Source organism: Gekko japonicus, unplaced genomic scaffold, assembly GCF_001447785.1.
Source record: "Gekko japonicus isolate JY-2015 unplaced genomic scaffold, Gekko_japonicus_V1.1 scaffold3127, whole genome shotgun sequence".
Taxonomy (NCBI): Eukaryota; Metazoa; Chordata; class Lepidosauria; order Squamata; family Gekkonidae; genus Gekko; species Gekko japonicus.
In genome coordinates, this window is record NW_015168749.1 from 47,618 (window position 1) to 70,408 (window position 22,791).

The window sequence follows — 22,791 nt, forward strand, 5'->3', positions numbered from 1 at the left end:
CGCTCTTCCCCCCCCCAACCCGGCACTGAAGCGAGGGGCGAGCGGGGATGCTCTGCCAGTTTTGTGGGGATTTAAACATCCCCCCGGTTTTTTTTGCAGGGTTTATGATTTTTGTGCAGACGTGGGGACCACCCCACGTGTGCACAAACCTCTCCCTGCCCCCCAGGTGGCCCCGGAGCGCTGATTTAAGTATCCGCACTGACGGGGCCACTTCACTATTAGATATATAGATGCAGTGAGAGCAATATAAAAACATACAGCAATAGATATAGTAGTATAGTCCACCATCCTGTTCTCTCAGTCAAAACATCTTCCCGAATTATTCTGTCATAATACAGCCCTGTTCCTTTATTAAAAAATGCCCTCCCAAGCAGTTCTGCTTTACATAGTTTGCTGAAAGCCAAAAGTGTAGGAGCTGACCTCCTTTTCAGGCATTTCATTCCATAGGGTGGGGGCCACTACAGAAATCACACATGTACGAGCAGTTGCCAGTCTTGCCCATTTGCAGGGTGGCACCTATGGAAAGCCCTCTTCACATGAGTGGTCATGGCAGGGCATAAGAGGAGAGTCAGATACTGCAGGTATGAGGGTCCAAGGCCATGTGACATCCAGTACCTAGAACTGAACCCAGTAACTAATGGGCAACCAATAGAATGACTGCAGAGTGGGGTATAATATGCACACACTGCCTAGTTCCTGATAATAACCAAGCTGCAGCATTCTGCACTAACTGGAGTTTCTGAGTTGATTTTGAAGGGAGCCCTATGTAGAGTGCATTACAGTAGTATAGGTTCAGTGTTACTGTGGTGTGGATCCAGGTGGCTAGGTCAGGCAAGTCAAGGCAGGGGCCATCTAACTTGGAAGAAAGTGTTTTTGTAGCTGCATTAATTTGCTTTTCCAGTGTTAATGATGGGTCCAGTATAACCCCCTAAGCTTTTGACCAAATGAACGAGGATCCGCTGAATCTCATCAAAAGTGGGAAGCATGATGTCCTCTAAGACCTTAGTCTTGTCATGTCTTCATCTTAGGTCTCCAGATCACTAGGCACTGGCAAATATAAGTTCCACAAAGAATAATCATACAGAGTGCTGAATCTACTTGCAGATAACTAGGTATTTCATTGTGGTGTAAGCATTTATAGGCAATAGCCAATTCATCAAATGTAGGGTTTTCCCATCCTTATTATGTGATATATTAACTGGGGATTGAACATGTGGCTTCCTACGGATAAGTGTATACTGTGATCCATTGCATAAATTTCCTGTAGTGGACTGCTGCTTTTTACATCTTGCTTAATAAATTCCTCTGATACTGACCTTCTTTGCTACTAAATATTGTGAAGCTGAGATCTGTTTCCATTTTCATGTTCTTTATACTAAATGTTATTTACATTGTTTGAATATCAATATTAAATCTCTGTATATCACCATTTCTTGATATAGCAAACTACATCTTTTTCTAGCAGTACAATCTTGTCTAACACAAACTGCAAAATCAAACTTGTAGCTAAAAGAAGAGGGCATTTGCAAACTGTAACAGTGGAACCCTCTTTAAAATTTATGTCTTAGAGATTCCAGCATAGCTATTCATGAAACAGAAATGCTGTAGCAATTTAAAAAAATAATGTTTTAAAATATACTAAAGGCTACACTTCATATATATAAATTATGATAAATGTCTCTAGCTAGTCTCTTCTGTCAAAATATCTAATAGTTAACATGACCCCGACTACAGATACTTAAATCTGCTGATTGGGGCCACATTGAGAAAAAAGATTTTTCTCCGAATTTGGGGGATCCCCCCCCCCAGGTTTGCAGGAAAATCCCAAACCATTAAAAAGGGATATGATTTACAAAAACACCCCAAACAAAAGGCAGTTTATGCAGATGTTGCCTGGCCATGTTATGGGTGGGTGGGGGAGTAGGAATGAGAGCCTCCTTCTCCCCTGCCTGCTACTGCAAGCCGTGTGACTGGAGGTGGATGGCATGCAAGCTGGCTCTGTCTCCTTCTGCCGCCGCCAAGGCATTGTTGCTGGAAGGGGTGGATGTGCAGGAGGCTCTGTTACTGCCCCCCACAGTCCCCACTTCACCACTGAACTGTTGGCCCTGCGGCCTCAGTAGGAGCTCCTGCTGCTGCAGCATGGGTCGGGTAAGTGGGTAGGGAAGTGTGGTGGTATTTGATGGGCAGGGAGGGTGGCAAGAGGGAGGCAGAACAGCAGGGAGGGAACGGGCGGGAGAAATTTTTCCCCATGACTTTCACAGGGGCCCTCTCGTGTATTATATTAATTGATTTAATTTAATACAGTTGATGACCATTCTGAAATGAACTCATTATTGGTCATAGAAATGGCTTCTCTTAATGAACTTTGCAGAAGATAAAACTGTGCCATTGTTTTCTTAATTGCAGATAAGATAGTGAGAAGTGCTGGCAGTCTGAAAGATGCCTTTGTATGTGAGGTAGGCCCTGGTCCAGGATCAATCACAAGACCCATCTTGAATGCTGGTGTTGCAGAGCTCCTGTTAGTTGAAAAAGATCCCCGCTTTATTCCAGGGCTGCAGGTATGAAATTATTTTTCTGCAGATTTCCATCTGACTTATAACTTTGAAAGTAAAATTGTTGTAAAGAGTAAAAGCCAGTGTCTCTGTTTAGGTCTGAGCCATAGAAGGAAAAGTGTACTTCAGTTGTATGAAGTTTTGGACAGGACCATAGCTGGGGTTGGGGGGCAGTGCTATCTCAGAAACACATCATGCTTCACTTCGATTACCTGGGAAGGGATGAAGAAGAAGAAGAGAAGGTTTTATACCCACTTTTCTTTACCTTAAGGAGTCTCAGGGCAGCTTACAATCACGTTCCCTTCCCCTCCCCACAACAGGCACCTTGTGTGTAAAGGGTGTGCAAAAAAAAAATGCCGGTATTTTTCGGGCTGGGGTATATCAGACCCAAAAAATATTGGTAAATGCCAAATTTCCCCAGTAAAATACCGATAAGGTATTCGGATTGGGGCTATATTTGGTATTGCTGAATATATTCGGGTCTGATTTACACCACCCAAGGAAAAGTTAGAATGCCTTCTTTCCCTCTGGTAGACCATACAGATTTCCCTGTCAATTTCACTCTTCTGGAGGTGATGAAATTGGTTCTCTTCTGTTCCATCACCTTTTCTGTGTGGGCACTTCACTTTCTCCTTTCAGATGTCCACAGTGATGAATGATAACATTTTATAGATAACTGGAGTGTGAGACATAGTATTTTGGGATTGCCTCCTCTGTTTGTAGTTGGGAAATCTAGGAGTAGGTGGGAGCTGAAGAGGGGGGAAAGGAGAAAGATAAATGCTAAATTTCACTCAGTTTGCTATCTAGTTTTAGCCACTAGTTGCAAGTCATTTTGCTGTAACTTGCCTGTGTAAAAGAATATATGTCTCTGAGCATGTGCAGAATGTCTTTTACTCTGCAGTGAAACACCATTGTCAGACTCCTGTTTTCGGGGGGGGGGGCAATCAGGAACTGGGGCTAAAGGACTGGAGAGGTGTCATGCTCAGACAAATTTAAACTCCAGAACCTTTTTCCGACAGAAAAAAAAAGTGGTACTTTGCTAAAGACCCGTCCTGATCTTAAGCACCACCACCTTTCACTACAGAAAAAATAATGTCCTTGGGAGGATTTAAATAAATCTGTGTCAAGAGTAATCAATTGCCTGAAAGCCAAGACTGCAAACACTCTGCTCATGTTCAGGGTGCTTATCCTTTACTACACAGTAAACATAAACATAAATCTTCCAGGTGTTAGGGGATAATTTCTAGGTTGGAGGAAGGATTTGCAGGCAGGTGCAACTTCAGAACTTCCCATTTTATACTAAGTAAGGCACTGAATCTCCCCACCCACTCCTGGCTTTCCTACCTACAGTCTTGATCCCAGCAATGTCTCTTGAGAGAAGAATGTAGGTGTGTTGATTAAATCAACAATGAACGTGCATGATAGATCCTAAGGAAATTTTTCCTGGATGGTGTGCTGTATGGCTGATCTACTGCTGCTTCTTCAGTTTTTACACATGCTTGCTTGTGGTCACTACCGCACATATAAATTGGAGGAAGGAAGCAGTAATTAGCACTGAAAGCTCAATTACATTTTAGCATGCAGTTAATTTCCATGTTATTTTTATTTTTTAGTCTGCTAAACAGTCATGTCTTCAAATCCACATAATTGTCACTACATACAGATACCTTGTGGTTAGGGTTGTAGGTAGCCTGGAGAAAAGCTGTCTCTTTTATAGAGACTTAACAGGATATTATTTAACAGGTGGCACTATTAACTTCCATGCCATGAAAAGCTTCACCTGCCCATGTCCACTCATTAAACCTCTATTAAAGGAGCAGGATCCTTTTTTCCAGGCATGGAGTTCTACGTGTAATGGAGTTCTGTGTGTAGTATGTTCCTTATGATGTGTGGAAGTATTACCATCAGGCTCTGTCCATTGAATCTTGGGGCTTAAGATGAACACTTCCTAAGTTTTGGTGAATAGTCACTCTGGATTCCTGTCCACTCTCCTGCTCACCTAGCTCCTTGCTTTGCAGTTCCTTGGTTATCAGTTTTCCGTCTGCAAGTTGCTGTCCCCCACCCCACCCTTCTTCCCATGCCTGTGCAGCTCTGCAGCTTTGCCCTTTTGTTCCTTCTGCTGAACTGAAGCCTTATTCCCTGGGTTTCGTCTTCTCTCCAAGCCACCTTCCAAACCCACTTCTTTCCCTTATTTCTTTCTCTCCCAGTGCCAGTCAGCTTGCTCTACTTCATCCTTCTGCTGTCCTCCTAATAACCTATCCCTTTTCTTCATGGGGTCACTGTACACATGTGGATTCTATTTTTGGACTAGCTGTGGGTGAGAAATATCAATAATACCATAATTACTATCACTAGAATTGAGAAAGAATCTAGTAGCACCTTAAAGACTACCGTATTTGTGGTAGGGTATGAGCTTTTGTGAGTCACTGCTCACTCTTCAGATACCTTGATTGATCCCTAGAATTGTTTTAGAGTATTATGCTTTAATTTACAGTTTTGATTGTTATTGCCTCTTTTGCCTTTGCCTGTCCTCTCTTTTAGAAAATAAAGTTGACGGTGTTACTAAGAAGTGCTTCTTCCCAGTTTCTTAAATATTGCTCCCACTCCACCTGGGTGTATACATAAAGACCTATAAACCATGGTCAAGGGAGTGCATGTGAAGGGACACCTCCATGTGTACCCTTTGTTTGCTGGATAACACTGTTTTCATATGGGTTGTGATACAGTAACACAAAACTAACTTCCCCAAATGTGCTGTAGTTGTATTGTTCAGCTGTATTTTATAAAAGGTGTATCTTGGGGGGGGGGGGAATAGGTGTGTGTTGCAGGCAAGAGTTAAAGAAACCATTCTCTTAATGGTCCCACTCCATTTATTCATGGGACACTTGTAATGGTTTTTCAACATGAAGTCTTAAAGTTGTTTGTGGTCTTTGTGAAAGTATTTTCTTTAGTTTTATTAATGGCATGCATACCCAGTTGGAATACTTTTAGTCTTAGGGTCTGATTAGATGATAACTAAGCTAATCTTCCTTTCTTTGAAAATCTTAGATGCTCTCTGAAGCAGCTCCAGGAAAAGTTCGTATTGTTCATGGGGATATTTTGACATATAAGTTGGAGAAAGCTTTTCCACAGCACCTTAAGAAGGAATGGGAAGATGGTAAGAATTACCCCTATATGCTGATGGTTTGGAGAAGGTATTAATAGTTCTTATACAACCACCAAATAAACACCGCAATTGATTTATCTTGTATGTACTGATGTAGAAGTAATGTCAAATTGTGGCTGATTATATGGTTATGGAAAAACAGTAGATAATCATAGAGCAAGATGCTATTGTAATCTTATTCCAATGTCATGCCCTTGGCATGTAGATATAACCCAAAAGATAGCTTTGCATTTTGAGGTTTATTAAAAGTAAAGGTAAAGGTTCCCTTGCTCGAAAGCCAGTCGAGTCCGACTCTTGCGGTGCTCATCTCCGTTTCAAAGCTGAAGAGCCAGCGCTGTCCGAAGACGTTTTCCGTGGTCATGTGGCCGGCATGACTAAACACCAAGATGCACGGAACACTGTTACCTTCCCACCGAAGTGGTACCTATTTATCTACTTGCAATTTCTTGCTTTCGAACTGCTAGGTTGGCAGGAGCTGGAACTAGAGACGGGAGCTCACTCCGTCATGCGGCACACTCGGGTCTCGAACTGCTGAACTACTGACCTTCCACAGCCTGCAGTTCAGCGTCTTAACCACTTGAGCCACCGCATTTTATTTATTATGTGTTATTTATTATTTATTATTATTTATTATGTGTTATTTAATACAAGTGAGGAACATGCATAATTTGTGTGCTGTATAATGAGAATGTATATTGCAAGCTTACATTAATGCAGAGAATACTTTTATACTAGGTAGTTACTGACTCTTAAAGTTTTTCTTTCTTTTATTCTTACAGATCTCCCCAACATACATATTATTGGAAATCTGCCTTTCAGTGTTTCAACTCCACTAATAATCAAGTGGCTTGAGAATGTATCTGAAAGGAATGGTCCATTTAGTTATGGTAGGACACAGATGACTCTAACATTTCAAAAGGAAGTAGGGGAGGTAAGTTTGCCTGTTGACTTATTAAACATTTCTAAATGGTAAAAGACTAAAATTTTTAAATAAAGAAATGCTTGCTAACAGTTCAGATACTTTCCTGGGAATTAGCCTCATTAAACAGACAGAAGTAGGATTCTGAGTAGACCTGCTTTGGATAGTAATGTAACTTTATGTTTTTGGAGCTAGGTCCTGTACTAAGTGTACTGCTCTTTCCATTACCTTCATTTTCCTACAGCCATCTCAAGATATGTGAGGGAAGTGCTACTGATGTTGGGAGGGGTGGCCTGGAATTTAAAGTGTCACCCTTCTTGGATGGGTTACACTCCCGTTGAACAAACGGGTCTGTAGTCGGGAGGTGCTCATGGACCCCGCTGTACTGCTGAATACACAGGTAGCAGTTATGGCCAGGAATAGCTTTTACCAGCTTTGACTGATTAACCAGCTGCAACCTTTCATGGGCAGATAAGATCTGGCTACTATGGTGCATTCCCTTTTATGTCTAGAGTACTGCAATGCATTCTGCATGGGAAATGTTCAGAAACAGATTAATACAGAATGCTACGGCCAGAATATTGACTGGAGGAACCATATCACTCCAGTCTTGGTCCATCTACCCTGGCCTCCAGTTTTTTTCAAGGCACAATTCAAGTTGCTGGTCTTGACCTTCAAAGCCCAATATGGTTTGGGATCAACATACCTGAAGGACTGCCTAATCCCTTATGAACCTGCCTGACCACTGCAGTGATCTTTGGAAGTTTTGCTTTGAGTGCCCTCACCTTCTAAGGTTAGGTGTGTGGCAACCTGGTAGAAGGCCTCCTCAGTCATGTGACGTCAGTAGAACTCTGGAACTCTCTCCCCAGAGAGAGAGAGTTTCTAGTCAACAGATCTTGATAAAATCCTATCATCTGTCAAAGTCATTGGCTGTGCGTGTCAGAGTGATCCTATCTGTGACACTGTGCATGTCCTGAAATTCATTTGTGCTATTAGGGCACAGTGCTTCGTTGGTGGGAAAAAGTTTACTCCAGTATGGAGTGAAGAACTGTAAGTGCAAAGAGCCAAAAGTGGTTGGCATGATGCTGTAGCATGGGCTACCTGCAGTGGAGTATAGGATTCCAACGAATTCTACAACCACAGCACAACTTCAACAGTGTGTATTTCCTAGTTGGGCTTGTAGGTGAGGGGCCATGGTGGCAGCGGGCAGGAAGCTCAGTGCTCAAGCTCCAGCGAGACGAGCACGTTTTTAAAGGTTTTAATAGATTAGCACTCTATATTGATCTAACGAAACAAAACGAACATTAATAACAATGCACTGCGAGGTATGGGGAGAAGGCATATCTTCCGAAAAACTTACTGTCAGTGCAGCTGTGTGGCTGACAATGCGGAGAGGATGCTTGGCGGCCTGGCCTTGGCGGGATCGACGCTTGCCTCCCTGGTCTGTCGTAGGGTCGCGGCCAAGACTGGAGGCATTGACGGCGGTTTCGTGAGCTGTGTGCGGTTGGTATGATTGCGATCGCCATTTTGGGGCTGGGGTCGGGACGGGTTTCCTGTTCTCCGATCAGCTGCGAATGCGGCGCCTGACCCGGGAGGACGGCTGGTGATAGGAGGACCTGGGAGGGATTTACATCCTTCGGAGGACCCCCTTACTCGAACTGAATTGCGCCGGGGTGGGACCCGCCGGACAAGTGGAGTCCCTGTGCCACCGAGCATTAGCCAGGGGCCTGTGGCTTCTGAAGCTTCAGTGCCTCCCCCTCTAGCTGTGATGCTTGCAATGCTTGCGACGACTGCCCTGAGCAGGGGGGCCTCTGCATCTGGGACTGCAGCGCCGGGGATGGGTATGTGGTTCCCAGTTGGGGATTACCCTGGCTACTTCCCCCCAGTTGGGCTCGGGGCTGTGGGATGCCCACAGAGGGTGCGACATCTTTCCCTGGCAGACGAGGCCAGGAGGTGGGAATCCCCTGGCCGCCCCACAAGGACAACACCAGGGCTGGGGGGCCTAAGAGATGAACGGAGGTGACTACCATCTGCAAGAATAGACCAGGGGCTAGAGTGGTTGAAATTCCAGCATTAAACTGGAGAGAACCGGATACCAGCATGTGGAATGAGAAACTTTGGGACTAACATAAGTGCAAAGGAGACGAGCGAAGCAGCTGATAGCTACTACTAGCTGCTGCTACTTTAGAAGCGGTGGAGTAGTCAGCCCTAAGTAAATGTAATATTAATATTAGTAATAGATTAATTTAATTTAACTTAATTGAGGGAGTAAGCGAGTTAGGTGTTTCGAATTAATTAATTGTAGGTAGCTATTAAGTTAGGAGCTGCTGTTGTGGAATTTGAATGAATTGTTAAGGCCGTCCAAACCAAATTGCAATATAACATAGTGATTGCTATTATTGATTAAAGTTAGTGAGCCAGGAAATAAAATAAAAATAAAATAAAATAAATAATATAAAATATTATATAAATAGGGGAGTGCCATACAGACAAAAAGCAAAAAGAAAAAGAGGGTGGGTGGGATAGGGTCTTTACTTATTGACTGGCCGATATCCGGTTTTCGAGGTGCCCTACAGGAGATTATCAACAAGTCCCTCTTAGACGGGCAGTTCCCTGGGGCACCCTCCGGAGACATCTGGATCGAGGTGGAATGGTGGTACTGCTGTTGTTAGATCTGTTGGCCGTGTTTGACATTGTCGACCACCAACTACTAGTCCACCGCCTTGCTGATGTGGGGATTAGGGGGCTCGCCTTGCAATGGCTTGCTTCCTTTCTCCAGGGTCGGGGACAAAGGATGGCACTAGGGGAACAGCAGTCCAGGAGGCACCCACTTGAAAGTGGTGTGCCTCAGGGGGCTGTGCCGTCCCCAATGTTATTTAACATCTATATGCGCCCCCTTGCCCAGATCGCTCGGAAGTATGGGCTGGGATGTCACCAGTATGCTGATGACACCCAGCTCTATCTGATGTTAGGCGGCCAGTCGGACTCCAGACTAGAGGACCTGGATCGAGCTCTGCAAGCCGTGGCTGGGTGGCTCAGACTGAGTCGGCTGAAGCTGAATCCAGTGAAGACGGAGGTCCTGTGCCTGGGCAGTTCGGGGGCGGGGATCCCACTCCTGACCTTTGGGGGGGCTTTATTGGTTCCAGCGCCGGAGGTTCGGAGTTTGGGAGTGCTCCTGGATCCCTCCCTTACCGTGGAGGCCCAGGTAGCGGCCACTGCTAAGTCGGCCTTTTATCATCTTAGGCTGATTAGGCAGTTGGTTTCTTTCCTCGACCGTGCTGACCTGGCTACAGTGATCTACGCAATGGTCACCTCGAGACTAGACTAGTGTAACGCTCTCTACATGGGGCTGCCTTTGGCGCGGATTCGGAAGCTGCAGCTAGTGCAGAATGCCACGGCCAGGCTGTTGATGGGTCTCCCTAGATGGGAGCACATGCAGCCTGTGCTAAGGACACTGCACTGGCTGCCAATAGCATACCGAGTACGCTTCAAGGTGCTGGTTCTTAACTTTAAAGCCTTATATGGCCGGGGTCCAACATACCTATGGGACTGCCTTTCCCCGTACGTACTCCAGAGAGCACTACGGTCTGGGTCTCAAAATCGCTTGACCCTCCCTGGCCCGAGGGAGGCCAGGCTAGCTGCTACTAGGGCCGGGGCCTTTTTGGTGGCAGCCCCCTATGTGGTGGAACGAGCTCCCGGAGGAGATCAGGGCCCTGCGGGACCTCTCACAGTTTCACAGGGCCTGCAAGACGGAGCTCTTCCGCCAGGCATACAACTAGGGGCCTCCGCCACCGTAGCGCACGGCCTGCAATATCATCATTGAGCAGCTGCCATAAGAGTCGACGAGCAGAATAACATCTGGGCACTTCTATGCTGGAAGTTGAAATCCATTTGAAGCTATTCCATCTGACTGAATTTTTAACTGCTGCTAGCACTTTGTAATGTATTACTTTGTAATGTATTATTTTAACTGTGGTGTTTTAATTACGTATTATGTATGTTTTTATTTTGTATTTATGCTATTGGAAGCCGCCCTGAGCCTGCTTTGCGGGGAGGGCAGGGTATAAATTTGACAATAAATTAAAAAAAATACCGAAATACATTATATTGGGGCTGTATCACTACATTCATATGGACTTACTACACACACGCACACACACAGACACACTCCCTCTCTACATCTAAAACAATTGTTAAAAGAGTAGCAGCCAAAAGTGAAGGTTTGCTTCTGTGGAGGTCAGTTTACTATCCCCCAGGATCTTTACTTGTTCCCACTTGACAGCCATATGTGGATGAGTGCTGTGATTGAAATGGCACTCCTTGTTGTCAAAAAGGTGGGAGTTTGAACTCTTGACTTCAGGGAGCCATGGAGTTGTTTATAGCAGTATTATTTGTAATCCTGTTCTTCCTCCAAATGGCTCAGGGCACTGTATTTGGTTTCACTCTGCCCATTTTATTCCCACAACCAAATCTGTGCGAGTGCGTCTGGTCCAGAATTAGAGCACTAAGAGGGATTTGAACCCAGGTATCCCTGGGTTAGTACTCTAACCACTATATCTACTGTCTTCCTGTCCAGTGTGCCATGATGAACTGCTGCGCAAAAGAGCTGTGGTAACTTTGTTTTGCCTAGTTATGTTTTATGAGAGAAAGGGATATGTTTGTTTTTGCCTGGTTACGCTCTGTGAGAGAAAGAGTCTGGACGATAGTATGGAGTTGTTTATGAATTCCAGTGGAAATGTGTTTAAATTACACAATTTGTTTTGCGGGCATAATGTTATATCATCAGAAGGGGTGAGAACAAACACTAAGCAAGAGTAGAATGGCTCCTAAGCTCCCTGCTGCCTTCAGTCTACCTTCTAGTCAACTCCTCCTACAGTCACATCTGTCTTAGGCAAGGGTTATGCTGACCCAAGGCTATCATTATCCTGGAGTAAGTTTTCCCACCAGCAAAGCCCTGTGCCCTAACAGCACATGGGGATTTAAGGAGCATCAGTGAGCATCGCATGTAGCAGCATCTTTCTGTTCTGTACAGCCAGTGACTTTGATGGATGTTGGGTAGCTTTTCCTCCACCCTCCCCAATTCATCTCAGCTTCCAAAATGAAACTACTGCAGCCAGTTTGGGTTACCTTGGGTATCCAAAATGGCTATTTGATCTTTGGAAGGAAAACTCACGAGATCTTGGCATTTCAATATTCTGACTTATTTAAAGACTCTCCCTATTTAAAAAAACAATATATATCTTTTACTGCAAACCCTGGGGTCTCCCCCAAACTCTTGCTCTTTCTGTACCTCCCCCTGTTTGGCAATTTGTTTTAATCCATACATCAGGGGCCAGGTTCAGAATTAGATGCATGGATGTTCTAGTCAAGGTGAAGGGATCATCTGAGCCAAGCTCCCCAGACGCTGCAATTGTCTGACAAAGCGGACCCCCTTTATCAGCTCTCAGTCCATGTGGTTTTTGGCATAAAAGCTCCCATTCAGTTTGCTGAAATAATTGATAGTGTGAGCTGCTATACTGTGCTTTAGTGATAGGGCTAACAGATTAGGCTTTCAGATCTAAAAAAGGCTGGAAATGGAGAACAGTTTGTTAGCAATGAAAGGGAGATACAAAGAGTTGAGAGCATAAATGCAGTCTGTGCTTTATATAGATACAACCAGCTGTATGTGCTATCAAGTTCATTTTCTTAATACGTGACACGGAGATTATAGTGTTTCTGCACATAACGTAGCTTAAATGAGATGCAAAATAGCATGCACACAGTAAGTTTCTTGTAGTTAGTTGAAACGGGCTAAATCTTCAGGAAATGCAGCAACATGATCATGGCAATAGAACAAGGTGGCTGTTGAGATTCTTCTGGTACTTCTTTTTCTCATTAAAACCCCTAGGTTTTTTTTGGGGGGGGGGGGGTTGCTGATTCTATTGGTCCTTGGACTTTTATTCTGAAGTGTTTCTATATTTTTCTTTTTTTCTTTTTGGTTATTGGGTTGTGTCTGAAGTACTATGAGCAAAGCTGTACTCCCTCTCCATCTAACCCCACTGTAGCCATCCTTGAAATGTTGTCCTGGGCATTAGGGGACCACTAGGAATGTCAGTGGGTGTGATATCGGAATCTGCAGTTTGGGTAGCTGGCAAAAAAAAATTCCACACCCTCCTTCGCTGAAAGAACTTTGACCCTAGTTATGTAATATTTGCATTTAAAGTAAAAAATATTGTCACGTTATGTGCAAAGGTAGATGTCTTCCAGTTGTACAGTGTAAACAATAGAGAGTTTTGCAAAGAAGGAACTCAGTTAAGATTATGGAGACTCTTGCTTGTGCCCTCAAGTCCTGAATTGGTGGCACTGAGTAGTTTCTTCCCTATTAGTGAAATGAATAGCTGTTAATATTAATTGCAAATAAGAGCTTTTGAGTATTGTCTTTCTGCTAAAAATGATTGCTCCAAGCAACTTTTATTTTTCTCTAGCTTATACTTTCTGCCTTCATGGAAACTTTGTGTTAAGAGTTTCTACAGTGACTGCGTAGGCACTATACTAGAAGAGAAAATGATATGAAATACTATTTTTGAAACTTTACAGTACAATGTCTTCTAGTCTGATGTTACGATTCCAGTAAGAACAGGGATGTGACAGTGAAGAATCCACATTTATTTTGTTATTTTGGCCTTCAACCATAGGAGGCTACTTTTTGAGTCACATTCTTTCTAGAACTGTCCCCCTCCCAAGGTAAAGATAACGCTGCATTCAGGTCATTATGCCTATGTTCTGTGTAGAGGTCTGTTAGCACTTCTAAAGTGCTGATCAGGCCGTCATGTTTTTATTGCACAGTACAATTCATTCAAACAAATATTAAAGGACAGCTTTGGTTAGGATGCTTTCTAATTTTGTTTGTTTTTCAGAAACAGTACAACTTACTGTTTGATATGCCTGAATGGATTTATCTGCAAAAACTCTTCTGTTTTCTTCCACAGAGGCTGACAGCTAGTACAGGAACCAGGCAGCGTAGCAGACTTTCTATTATGGCTCAGCATCTGTGCACTGTTCACAATTGTTTTACAATTCCGGGCCAAGCTTTTGTCCCCAAGCCAGAGGTGAGTCTGTTTTTACTCCAATAATAAGGATCACATACTGTAACTCCATCATGGAATAAGAAGTTGAATTTAGAGTTTAGTTCTGATGGACATGAAGTTCCTTTAATGCTCTTAACAGGAATGAATGCATTGGAACTAAAGTTGTGCACAGCTGTGTAATTTTAGCTTCAGAAAATTTTGAAGAAGTAAATCCCCTACTAAAGGAATATTTATTGCTGGATGAAAATAAAACAATGGAACTGTGCTATATTTCAAAGTCAAGAGAGAGGTACCTAGTCCTTGATTCTAGAAGGAAAATGAATACAAGAACAAGAAAATATTCAGTTAAAATAGTTCTTCATAATCCATAGATTTCCTTAGATTTCCTTATCAGTGATCTCCAGGACAGTGAAAGGTTGATGTGGATCACTGCAGCTGTTTCATGTAAGACCTGATTATATAAGTCATAAAGCATATGTATAGATAAGTGCTTGTGAATTCAAGTATGAACTGAAGAGATTCTTATTTCATTAGTGTTGTCAGCAAATTAAATCTTTTGTAAGTGTTAATATTGATTTTAATAACCCCTGTTCCACAGTTTCAACTTGTCCGGTTACTGCCTTGATGCAGATGATACTATTAACTGAGGTTTCGGGATGTCTTGATGCAGATGATACTATTAACTGAGGTTTCGGGATCTTGCTTGCCCCTGCCCCTGGGGATACTTCTAATGAGCCTGGCTGGGCATACTTCTAAATCCTTACAAGAATCTTGATGCTGTGAGCGTGGCATCTTCTGAGAGCTGGTCTGTTAAATCTACCACGCAGCTGATTTCCCTTCACTAAGTGCTTGGTGTAGTTTGAGTTTCTGCATTGTACTCATGTCCTTTTCAGCCCAGATGCCTTCACTTTCAGAGTTTTATAAGTGCAACGAGGTATCTAGTCTCAGTCTGACAGTAATCCACAGTACTGCAGCTGGATTACAGTGTGGCTATCCGTTGTGCTGTTGCTTGACACCTTGGTGCTTGTTAGCCAAGGAGGAAGAGGGAAATCCTGTTTCTGTCCCCGGAGAATATTTGTTCTCTTCAAAGGCTCTTTCTCCTTCCCTCTGTGCAGAGGGATGACTCCTCATTGCAGAAGTCGCTGGGAATGTCGTTTTGCTCAGATTGCTGTGAGTTTTGGATTGCCATGGCTGATGTTTGCAGTGTATGTGCTCTATTATCATGGAGTATATAGACAGGCTTTGTCTAGTGATTCCTATGATGCAAGAAGACTCTCCCAAGCAAACAAAATTAGATGGATTCCTAGAACTATAGGCATTGTTGTTGATCAGACTGGCAGTTCGAGGGTTGTAAAATAACTGTCAAATGGCCAGGGAGGGAATGAACGCTGAAAAGCTGCTTTTGAAAAATGGCTTAGTAGCCTCTTACCCTTGACACAAGGTTTAGGTATAGGTTTTAGAGATCTGCAGAATACTTAGTAGGGATGCAGACTTGAAGATTATGCTTGGCAGCAACGGGGGGGGGGGAACAAACCAATGTCATTTTTATAAATCTAAATTAGTTCTAGCTCGGCTGCTGCAAACTGATACTCAGATGTTGCTTTGAAAGACTTCCCCGAGCAGTAGTAGCATTTGAGCCAAACAGGCTTTGTTGAGGCAGACGTGGAAGTGACTAACACAATGCAAACTAGGAATTTTCTCAGTGATACAGAGTAAACAATGTGTCCTAATCAGAATAATGACGTCTGTTTCCATTGTTAAGTATTTTTCTCAATTACTGCTTCCCAATTAATTCTGAATTAGAATTTCAACACATATGTTTACTTTTTGATATGCCTCAGGCCTAAAGTCGTCAGAGTCTGTCATTATTATTACTGTGGAACTGTTGCTCTTCAAAAGATAAATATTGTAGCAGTTGCCCAAAAATGGCCACTTTGAGGGAGGCTTTTGGATGTGTAAGCTTAATTTTAAATTCCTGTTTAAATTTCAAGCTCTCAGTTGTGCTCTTGGATGCTCGCTTGCTGTCTCTCTGTCAGTGAAGCTGATGAAGGTACAGTGGAGGGTGCCCACACATGCGCAATTCTGAGCAGCTTGGAAGAAGAAGAAGAAGAAGAGATTGGATTTATACCCCGCCCTTCACTTGGAGTCTCAGAGCGGCTTACAAACTCCTTTCCCTCCCCCTCCCCAGAACAGACTCCCTGTGAGGTGGGTGGGGTGAGAGAACTCTGACACAGACTGCTCTTTTTCAAGGACAGCTGTGCCAGAGCTTGTGACTGACCCAAGGTCACATCAGCAGGTGCAAGTGGAGGAGTGGGGAATCAAACCCGGTTCTCCCAGATTAGAGTCCGCGCACTTAACCACTACACCAAACTGGCTCTCGAAAAGAAAGAAAAGGAAAGGAAAAGAAAAGCAGTACATGAATGTGCCAAACAAGTGTAATCGATTCACTCTGGAATGCTGGTGCGCGGAGTCTTTTCTTCATCTGATGAAATAGATTGACTAACAGGAGGGTGGTTCAGAGATAATAGAACCAAGGTGAGTTTCTCGTAGTTTATTTGGCTATATCATGGCACATTTTTAGGTATTGCAATTATTTGTTTTCCTTGGTTGGCATGAGGGAATGAAGCCTGAGATCAATTTGGACTGGCAATATGGCACAAGCTCTTGTCTGTGATGTAGTAATCCAAGTGCTAATGAATGCACAGCCATTGTTTTCTGTGCTGATATTCCCCCCTTTCTCATCCTCCGTGCTGTAGTTTAGCTAGAAACCTTTATGTAGCCACTTCAAAGTAGTCTCGGACAGGGGTCCCCAACATGCACAGCACCCACCACCACCTTTCCTGGCACCCAGTGTTCCCTCTAAGCTGAGTTAGTGTGAGCTAGCTCACACATTTTTGTCTTGGCTCAGGAAGGATGGCTTCAGAGCAAACTAATTGATGCAGTAGCCCAATCACTCGCTCATGACTTTAATGCCAGTAGCTCACAAAGTAGAATTTTTGCTCACAAGACTCCACAGCTTAGAGGGAACATTGGCACCCACCAAGTTTCTTTAGAAAGTAGGCAGGGCCAGATACAGCAGGGCTTCTGATTGGCCATTGGAGAGACGTTCGGCTGTGCAGATTTTTTAAAAGTTGCTTTGGCAGCCGCTGCCATCGCAGCACAAGGTTCTTTGCTGTATGACTGAAGATAAGCTGTGCATACCCAAGAAAATATTTTTAAACACTGTTCATTTCACAAGGCATTCTGTTAAGCAGAGATTCTGCCTGAAATGTTGAAGAGTTACTATTACGGTTATGCATGACCTCACTCCCCAACATTTTGTGGTTGTGCCCCACCACCACCCGGTGTCAGAATTCCAAAGGTGCTCACAGGCTCAGAAAGGCTGAGAACTCAGGTCTAGACAGTCTCAGAACTATTTACATTCTTCATCTCTGCTATTAATTAGTAGACCGTCTTTGTGCAAAACCGTATGGGTCTACAAATGGCCCTGCATTTGTCATTTATTCCCCTCTTATCTGTAGAGAAGGAGAACAAGCTGGATCTGTGCTTTGGTTTGGCTGCTTGAGCCTTGTGCTTCCGTTGTGTCTTGCCTTTTGCTAGCAACAAGCTCTTCTTTTGGTTTTGGAGGCGGCTGCTGCTGCGTGGGGGCTATCTTTCTATCTCATTTTAATCCATCCTTTCCTACAAGGAGCTGAGAGGCATGTGGCTTCCCTCCCCATTTTATCCTCACGAAGACCCTGTAAAGCAGGTTAGCAAGAAAGACAGTGACTGGCCCAAGATCACCTCCCCGTGAGCTTTATGGCAAAGTGAAGATCACTCAGATTGTTGTCCAGCACGGTATACCGTGCTAGCTCTAGCACACTGATGGAGAGGTGGGTGGTTCCTTACGTATGAATCTGGGATGCTATCTGCTGTGCCTGTGACGGACTGCATACAGTTTTTATAATGTCCTTTGTGGTACCAGATGATATGTCCTTCTGCCTGAATGTTGTAACAGCAATAGATGCCTGAAGGGAGGGTGCTCACTGGTGTTAATGACTTTTCTCCTTCTCTGTCTCTCTGCATGTGGTGTTTCCTTTGCTCTGACATGACTTTGTTGGCAGTAATTGCTGGTTGTTTTTCTTTCTGTGCTGTATCTCTGTGGCCTCTGTCAGGGTATTTGTGCATCTTTTTTAGCTGAGTCCTGGAGGAGCTTAACTTTTTTGACCCTGTGGAACTTCAGCAATGTGTTGTCTGTGCTAATGTAAGATTGGCGTGATGCCTTTTGAAATGATTGAATTGAGTCTTCAGTCTCGGATGATATCCTTATGTTCAGATCTTTTTTATTTACTGAATATTTCAGCAAATAGGATGGCCAGTGTGCAATATTACTGGGCTGCTCCCAGGGCTATTATTGGGCAGGAACGCACAGGAACGGAGTTCCAGCTGGCTCCTGAGTTGGCCACACCCAGCAGGAACTCATTAGCATAATAGGCCACACCCAACAGCATAAACTCATTAGGATTGGCTACATTAGGGGTGTGTGGCCTAATATGCAAAGAAGTTCCTGCTACAAAAAAAGCCCTTGGTTTTGACAACAAACAAGATAAACAGAATAAGAATCAAAAGGTGAGTGTGGCTGGATGACCACATTTCTGGTAACATGGGGTTGTGGCCTAATATGCTAATGAGCTGTGCTGTCAGGGGTATGGCCTAATATGCTAATGTGTTTCTGCTGTTGGGTGTGGCCTATTATGCTAATGAGTTCCTGCTAGGCTTTTTCTACAAAAAATGCCCTGGCTCCTCCTGTTTCTCACTTGCCATTCATTACATTTTAACTGTGTTCTGATGCTGCTGTGCATTCTCTCCCTCTGACTGGTTTTCACCCTAATTTTGGAAGTCGTCTAATGAGAGAATGCTGATCTTCAAGGAAGAAGATGGTCATGAAAAATGGGGATACTCCATCCTACCACGAAAGTAAACTCACTGAAATATCTGAGGCTGCTTTGGAGGAAGTATATTGCAGCAACAGACCTCATGATAAACTATTCACTTCTGCCAGCTCACTGCAGTGTATCTTGTTCACTGCTGGTTTTCCTTCCTGAGGAAACATTGGCTGGACTGTGAGGATTGTTGTCATCTGTAGGGGTCTGAAATGTGAAGGATCCTCTTATGTCATGCTCATAATCAATCTGTGGGCTAAAGATCATTGGTTATAACACGAATGCTGCCTTAGACCATTTTCCTGCTTTATGGCTAGCTTTTAAAGTACTTGTTATTTGAAGAAATTTCTTTTTATTCTAGACTCTTAAGGTTTGCATTGCACATACAGTGGACACAGATTCTTAAGATAAAATAAGTACAACACTTCCTACATACATCCTTTAAAAAGTGGTGCTTGAAAAAAAATATTGGCATATTTACAGAACTAATATAACTACCGTATAGAATGAAGTAGTACAGTAGCCAAATAAATGTCATAAATCAGTTTTGATACATTTCTACTTGTAAATACAAAGGCCAGTAAAACAAATTCATTTATTTCTAAAACCAGTTTCGCATTTGATTGTGAAGAGCAGTTTGCCCCTCCCACACAGAGCTTAATACATATAAGATTCACTTCTTTCTCCATCTACAATTCACTGCTTCCTTGCTCATGTCAACCTTTTTATCCTTCATTGAAACATGAATTCATGGTACCTGTTTTATATGGAAATGTTCCGTATCCTGCATCCTTGTATTATACCTTCGCTTTTATGCCAAGAGATTCAAAATTGACCTCTCCTCACAGTAGATGTGAGGGGTTCCCGACAGTAGCTAATAATAATTTCAGCATGTTAGAAAAAAGGTTCTGAAATGCAAGGAGCGTTAACCAAGTAACTCATGCTGGCAAAGTAATTACAAATGGAGTTGCTGTGAGAGCGGTGTGTGGCAGGCTGCCAGTAACCCTGGGGCCTGATCCAAGAGTGCCTTTCAGATACGTTTATGCAATATTTTAAAGGAGCCAAATAATGTTACAGGTGAAAATAACGCTGAAGGGCTGATTAGTTATCGGTAACAGAAACATTTGTATTTAGAAGTCAAGACATAGACCAAAAACCATATAACACTGCCGCTTCAAACACTAAAATGTTTCATGTGTCCTCTTCTCTGTCCTGATGTTTGGACCTTAAATTAGCAGTAGTCGGATTAAGTAGATGTTTCTTCAGAAATAAAAATGGCGCCTGCAGCAGGTGGTGAATGATGGGATGGGGGCAGTTTTGGCAACGTCTGAATGGCAGTGTCAGCTTTTCAGCCCTGACATGCAAATACATGAGTTTTTGAACGAAGAAATCGAGTTACCGTGGTAGTTGGGAACGCGCAATGCAAGACAGATGTAGCTGTGATTTGGAAACAATACATACGGTTTCTTATCGAGGCACAATAGGCTTTGCTGGTGCCAAAGTTAAAATGAGACTCCTGAGGAAATTAAATTTGGCACATGACAAACATGAACAACTTTTACATGCTAAAAGAGTTAAACATTGTATTCTTCATTTTGTTCTTTCCTATTACATTTAAGTTGTAAAGCAATTTCATCAATAAAGTAAGGGTTGTTACAATTATTTAAACTTCTGCTATCCTTTTTACTGTGCGGGGTAGCTAGAATACACTGTCAAAATTTAATTACAACCCTCTTGTAACTTTTTAACTTAAAAAAAAAAACCCTACAGTAAATAAAGCTTAGCTTGGCTGTACAGGAACCCTGGCTAATATTTGCCACTATATTTACACATAGTCCTTCAGGTTGTAGCCTGTGTTGTTCTCTTGCTGGGCACCTGGGAACTGTTGGTGTGGCTTATTAGGGTAAATCCAGGCTCCCTGCTGCTTTTTAAAACAGGAAGTACCAAAGATCGCACCTGCCGTGAGTAGAAGTCCTGCTGAAATGAATCCAACATAAACGGCTCCACCTGGTTCATGCTTACTGCTTTCTGGAACTGCTGGGTCCAGAAAATTGGAAATGATCTCTCTCGTGTACCATGCTGTTGGTATCAACCCAAATATTCCTGCAAGGATGAAGAAGACTCCTGCTGCAAATGACGTGTGGCTTTTGGTGTCCCTGTCCCCTCCCAGGCGGGTGCACTTCATCCCAACGGTGGCAATGCAGATTCCAAAAGCCGAGAGGATGCAAGACAAAACCATGGTGGTCCGCGCTGCCTGGATGTAAACAGGGAGGGAGAGGATGGAATATTTCAGTGTGCAGCTAAACATCCCAGTGCTGTACCATGTGCAGTCCATCCAGAGCCCTTGCATCTGCGTTATGGCTGTGATGATGTTTGAACCCACGTCTGCGTTCACCTTCCAGTTGGGCAACAAGGCAGCTGTGATTGCACCGAAAACACCAAACAAGGCTAAAATGAAAGCAAAGAACTGTAGAGCTGCTGATGCCATGATGAGATTTGCTGTCACCTTTTGTCTGCCTTTTTCTCTTCTGTTGTTGTAAACGTGTGTAATTGTCTGATCGCTCCCCAGCCAAGGTTGTAAGCTGTCTGTGTGTGTGAGAGAGAGAAAGGGGGGGTGGAGAATGGCAGGGGCAAAGGAAAAAGAAATGAGCAAACAAGAAGGCTGTGATTTTTAATAAAAGCTATCTGAATGAATGACTGAACGTGACCCTGCAGCAGATGAGAAGGCTACAAAGGCACTGAGCAGCTGTATACAGGGCACTTGAACAGAAATGATTACAAATGGAACAGTGTTTTTGAGCGACTGAGCACAAGGAGTTGCCCTTTGATAATACAATGATGGGGGGGGGGGGAAAGTAGAATTAAGGCATAAGTTTATGATAATGGTAAAAGAGAAGGAAATGCAAAATTGGGCAGTTCTGCCTTTAATGGCCAGTGTAGAAGCCTTTATTCTGTTCTGCAAAATAAGGCAGTGAAAGAACAAATGTATCTACAGCTAGTTTTACCAAGTGTTCCTGAAGTCCAGATCTACAGTTATTTAGGTTAAATGTATACATTTTCTCCTCCAGTTCCTCTACAAATATTAATGCTATGGATCTTAGCTATGTTTTGTACATTTCTGTTTTTTGGGTGGTCATTGTTTGATTTATTGTTTTCTAAAGAGCTATTTTCTAAAAAGCAAAATTCAAGTGTCTGTGCTGGCCATTTTCAACTTTGATTTTCCTTAGGACTAGGAACTTTGCCTGTCTTTTTGATCCATTCTAGCCACCTCCAATATTGTATTGTCATTACAATAAAAACAACTGACAAAGATTTTGGGGCATAATCCAGCTAAAGTTAAGCCCCGTTGATTTCAATATTAAAGAATGAAATATACGCTGAACTCTGTCATTGGAATCAGGCACCGCTATGAAAACTTACAGCTGAATGTGTTCAGTCTGCCATGGAAGCACTTGGCGGGTGATCTTAGGCTAGTCACACATACTCAGCCTAACCTACCTCCCAGGGTTGTTGTGAAGATAAAATGGGGAAGAAAAGAATGATGTAGGCCACTTTTGAATCCCTCTAGTGGAAGAAGGCAGGGAAAAATGAATTAAATAAATATTCTGTTGGGTAAAATACCTGATATTTTTTTCCTAAGGATAATGCTTGATGCTCATTAAAATTATAGCATAATAAAATATTCTGTGACTGTAGGAAAGTCGTTCATTCTTACAGTATCAATTTTAAAATATTTTATTTTGTTGTTCCTGATTTTCCCTCATCCTGAATGTCTAATCTAATTCATTTGGCTGCTTTCCAAGGCCATAATCTTTCAGGAATGCAATGGCATACTTAATTTTTAAATAGTACCAATGACTTAAGTTCAGATTTTGGAATAACAGGGTTAAAATTGCTGCTCACCAGTTTACCTCATAGAACAATGGTCTTCGTCCTTTTCATACCTGAGATCCATCTTTAATGCCCAGGCAGCATTATGGGACCCATGGGTTGGTTAGCACATTACAGGAAGTAACATGGCAGGAAGAAGTGGAGCCAGAGTTGTGACTGGTATGGGGGACTCTGTGCTGCAAGCATGCCCAAAAATGTTAAGAGTGATTGAAGGGGAAAGGCAGACCAGGCAAAGTGAAGAAAGTAAATCAGCATTTTTGTGAGTGTCCTGCTG

At 43.1% G+C, this 22,791-nt stretch overlaps 2 protein-coding genes across 2 annotated transcripts in view; one reads left to right on the plus strand and one right to left on the minus strand.

The window, feature by feature from the left end:
- TFB1M (transcription factor B1, mitochondrial) overlaps nt 1-22,791 on the plus strand; it is a 46,379-nt gene that overhangs the window by 12,619 nt on the left and 10,969 nt on the right. The window contains exons 3-6 of the mRNA XM_015415635.1: nt 2,407-2,558; nt 5,601-5,709; nt 6,498-6,649; nt 13,606-13,725. Of these exons, the coding sequence (XP_015271121.1) occupies nt 2,407-2,558; nt 5,601-5,709; nt 6,498-6,649; nt 13,606-13,725 (533 nt within the window). The remainder of the gene's footprint in view (nt 1-2,406; nt 2,559-5,600; nt 5,710-6,497; nt 6,650-13,605; nt 13,726-22,791) is intronic.
- On the minus strand, nt 20,452-21,128 carry CLDN20 (claudin 20). Its single transcript, XM_015415636.1, has one exon. The coding sequence runs from the start codon at nt 21,112-21,114 to the stop codon at nt 20,452-20,454; it is 663 nt and encodes a 220-aa protein (XP_015271122.1). The 5' UTR covers nt 21,115-21,128.